This window comes from Macaca fascicularis, chromosome 13 (assembly GCF_037993035.2).
Source record: "Macaca fascicularis isolate 582-1 chromosome 13, T2T-MFA8v1.1".
NCBI classification, from domain to species: Eukaryota; Metazoa; Chordata; class Mammalia; order Primates; family Cercopithecidae; genus Macaca; species Macaca fascicularis.
Window position 1 is genome coordinate 111,173,925 of NC_088387.1, and position 3,160 is coordinate 111,177,084.

General features: G+C 64.8%; 1 protein-coding gene across 1 annotated transcript; it reads right to left on the reverse strand.

Annotated features, from left to right (window-relative positions):
- Positions 1-203: 203 nt before the first annotated feature.
- On the reverse strand, positions 204-2,495 carry KCNF1 (potassium voltage-gated channel modifier subfamily F member 1). Its single transcript, XM_045369789.2, has one exon. The coding sequence runs from the start codon at positions 2,000-2,002 to the stop codon at positions 518-520; it is 1,485 nt and encodes a 494-aa protein (XP_045225724.1). The 5' UTR covers positions 2,003-2,495; the 3' UTR covers positions 204-517.
- Positions 2,496-3,160: the final 665 nt, after the last annotated feature.

Consider the following 3,160-nt stretch of genomic DNA (forward strand, 5'->3'; position numbering starts at 1 on the left):
CGGCCTGCACAGAGCCTCCTGGAATGTGGCAAGTCTCCTTGGCACCCAACCTGACTGTGAGCCCTTCTTTAATTAGTTCTCAACTAAAAATAGCTCCCCCACCACCCGGGCCGCACACCTACCTCCTGGCCTGGCACTGGGGTGTGCCTGAGCTACTCTTGGGGGTGACAGCCAGCCTGTGACAGAACCTACAACACGGAGGGTGCACAGAGCAGGAGGCTTTATTGAGGGAGATACAGAAGCGGGCGTGGGCTCCCGCACCAACCAGGCCGCGGCCTCCACTCGCCCCACACGGCCCTGGGCTCCTGCACACCCCTCCCTCCCCCGCTCCTGGACATCAGGCAACACAAGAGGAGTCTTACCCAGCCTTGGCAGAGGTGCCGGGAGGGCCTTCAGAGTCTGTCCAGGGGAGGGTTGGGGGGACACAGGACAGCCCTTCTGTGCTATCGATGACATGCCTGCCACACCTATCGGTCTGTCCACCGCCTGGTCCATCTCTGCCTGGGGGGCCCTCCTGTCACTTGCAACTCTGGAGCCGGGTCCTGTGGTGCTTCTCCTCGGTCAGGAGGGGGATGAAGGTGTCGCTGTGGGAGAGCTTCAGCCGGCTGCTGCAGCTCGGCGCCTCCTTCCCTGCAGGCTCCGGAGGGAGGTTGTCCAGGTCACTGCGGGAGCCCCCGGTCTTGCCCTCGCCCCCGCTGCTGGAGTTGAGTTCCATCAGCTCCAGCTCGTGCTTGGCCGCCGTCTCCAGGACGCGCTGCTTGTTGTAGTACCTGACGAAGTTGTTGATGATGGGGTGGATGGGCAGGGCGATGGCGATGACGCCACACAAGAAGCTGATGGCTGCGTTGAGCTTGCCCAGCGTGGTCTTGGGGTAGATGTCGCCGTAGCCGACGGTGGTCATGGTGATGATGGCCCACCAGAAGGACTGGGGGATGCTCTTAAACAGGGTCTCTGGGTGGCTCTGCTCCATGGTGTAGCCCAGGGCAGAGAAGACGAAGATGCCCACTGCCAGGTACATGAGCAGCAGCCCCAGTTCCTTGAAGCTGCGCTTGAGGGCATAGGTGAGGGTCTGCAGGCCCGAGGAGTGGCGGGCCAGCTTGAAGATGCGCGCGATGCGCATGATCCGCAGCGCCTGCACGGCCTGCTGCACGTTGGTCAGTTCCATCATGCGGGCACCCAGGTGCGTGAGCGTGAGGCTCACATAGAAGGGGAGGATGGCCAGCACGTCCACGATATTCATGAAGGACAGCGCGAAGTGCAGCTTATTGGGCGACGAGAAGAGGCGCAGCAGGTACTCCAGGGTGAACCAGCCGATGCATGCCGTCTCCACGTTCTCCAGCGTTGGGTGCTCCACGCGGTTGCCCTCGGCGTCCAGCACCTGCAGCTCGGGGATGGTGCCCATACACATGACCACAGACGAGACGAGGATGAGCAGGAAGGAGAGCACGGCCACCACTCTCGCCGGGCACGACGACTCAGGCTTCTCCAGGAACTTCCAGACGCACTTCTGGCAGCGGCGCCAGCGGCCCTCGGCCGCGTCCACGCCCAGGTCGTCCAAGATGAGCTGCACGCGGCGCGCGATCTCCTCCAGTTCCTCGCGCTTCTCGCTCAGGTGGCTCTTGCAACAGTCGTCCAGGAACTTGAGATCCACCTTCCAGAAGTCCATCTCGTTCTTGAAGCAGATGGGGCAGATGCCCTTCTTCATGTGGACCTCCCCGAAATAGTACACCTCGATGACACACTTGAAGGCGTCCGGGTCCCTGTCAAAGTAGAACTCGCGCTTGCCGGGGTCGTAGTCGTCGCACAGAGAGAAGATGGTGTCGTAGCCCCCCGCCAAGCAGTTGATGAGCTCCGCCAGCCTGGTCTCCGGGTACTGGCTGAGGAGGTCCCCGTACAGTACCTGCCGCACGCCCCCCACGTTGACGACTATCTCGATGTCGTCGCTGGCCGCGGAGCTCTGGCTGCCGGGCTCCGGGAGGCTGCGCTCCCCGGACCCGTCCATCCTACCCGCGCGCCCCCTCGCAGCCTCGGCCCCGCGCCCCCTGCAGCCGCCGCCGCCGCTGCCGCTGGGGGTCCGGCGGGTGCCACCCGTGCGCTGATCTCGGGGAGAGCCCGGCCGGCGCCCGCCTGCGGGGAAGGGCGGTCACAGCGGGCAGCAGCCGGCGGGGGCGCGCCGCGGGGGAGGCATGCACCCGGCGGCGGGGCTCGGGGCTGGCATCCGGGCGCCGGGGCGCGCCCGCGGGGGCTTTGGCGGCCGCCGGCCTTGCCCGGGGCACTCACCCCGGCTGGCGGGCGGCGCTCTCCGCCTCTTCAGCTCGGCCTCCTGCAGGAATGGGGTCTCCTCGTGGGCGGCTGGCACCGTCCTACGCCCCGGGGCGCGCAGGTAGTGGCCGCAGGTCCCAGAGCTGACGGACTCACGCCGTCCGCGAGGTGCTCGAGGTGTGCAGAGAGCGAACTTGGGCTGGCTTTGCCCGAGCCGTTTCTAAACACAATAGGAATTCCAGCCTGACGTCAGGAGCTTTTCAAACTGTACCCTCTTCTGGTGAAATTCTGCAAGGCACGCGCGGCAGCTGCAGGGGACGGATTAACCCTTGGGCAGACGGGCACAGCTGCCGCCCCCGCCGTCGCCACCGCGCACCGCCCGCCCCTCCCCGGGCGCAGCGGGTCACCCAGGGGCTGCGACCTGGCTTGAAGCGGCAGGCGTTCTGTCTCACTGCTGTTCGCAGAGGATGGGTGGGGAGAGAATGCTGCCGCCTGTTGCTGGGCAGGAAAATGTGCTCCAGGAAGCCCCTTAGAAGGCGACTCCGATGTCCGGGTCCCTCCTCCGGCCTTAGGCCCGCACTGGTTTTTTCTGGTGGGAGGAAAATCCTGCCTGATCCTTGAAGCGTTTCCTGTCATCCCCCAACAATGCCCTGCTGTGTTGGTGGCACTGTCTCACCTTTCCCGCAACGCTGTGCAAGGAGGACATCTAGTCTGGCCTCCTGTAGAAGGGAAGGGACTTGCCCAAGGTCACGCGGTGGAATGGGAGCAGAGCTCAGCTTGACGGCCTCCTGAGCTTTCTGGCTGTCCCAGCTGACTGACGCCTGCTGTTCAGCAGATTTCAATTCTGCCTTGAAGTCCCTGCTGTCTGGCACCTCCTATCCCTCTGCAGTCGCACACC

Excerpts from the sequence above, each read along its gene's own strand:
- KCNF1 (XM_045369789.2), bottom strand. The coding sequence starts at position 2,002 with ATGGACGGGTCCGGGGAGCGCAGCCTCCCGGAGCCCGGCAGCCAGAGC.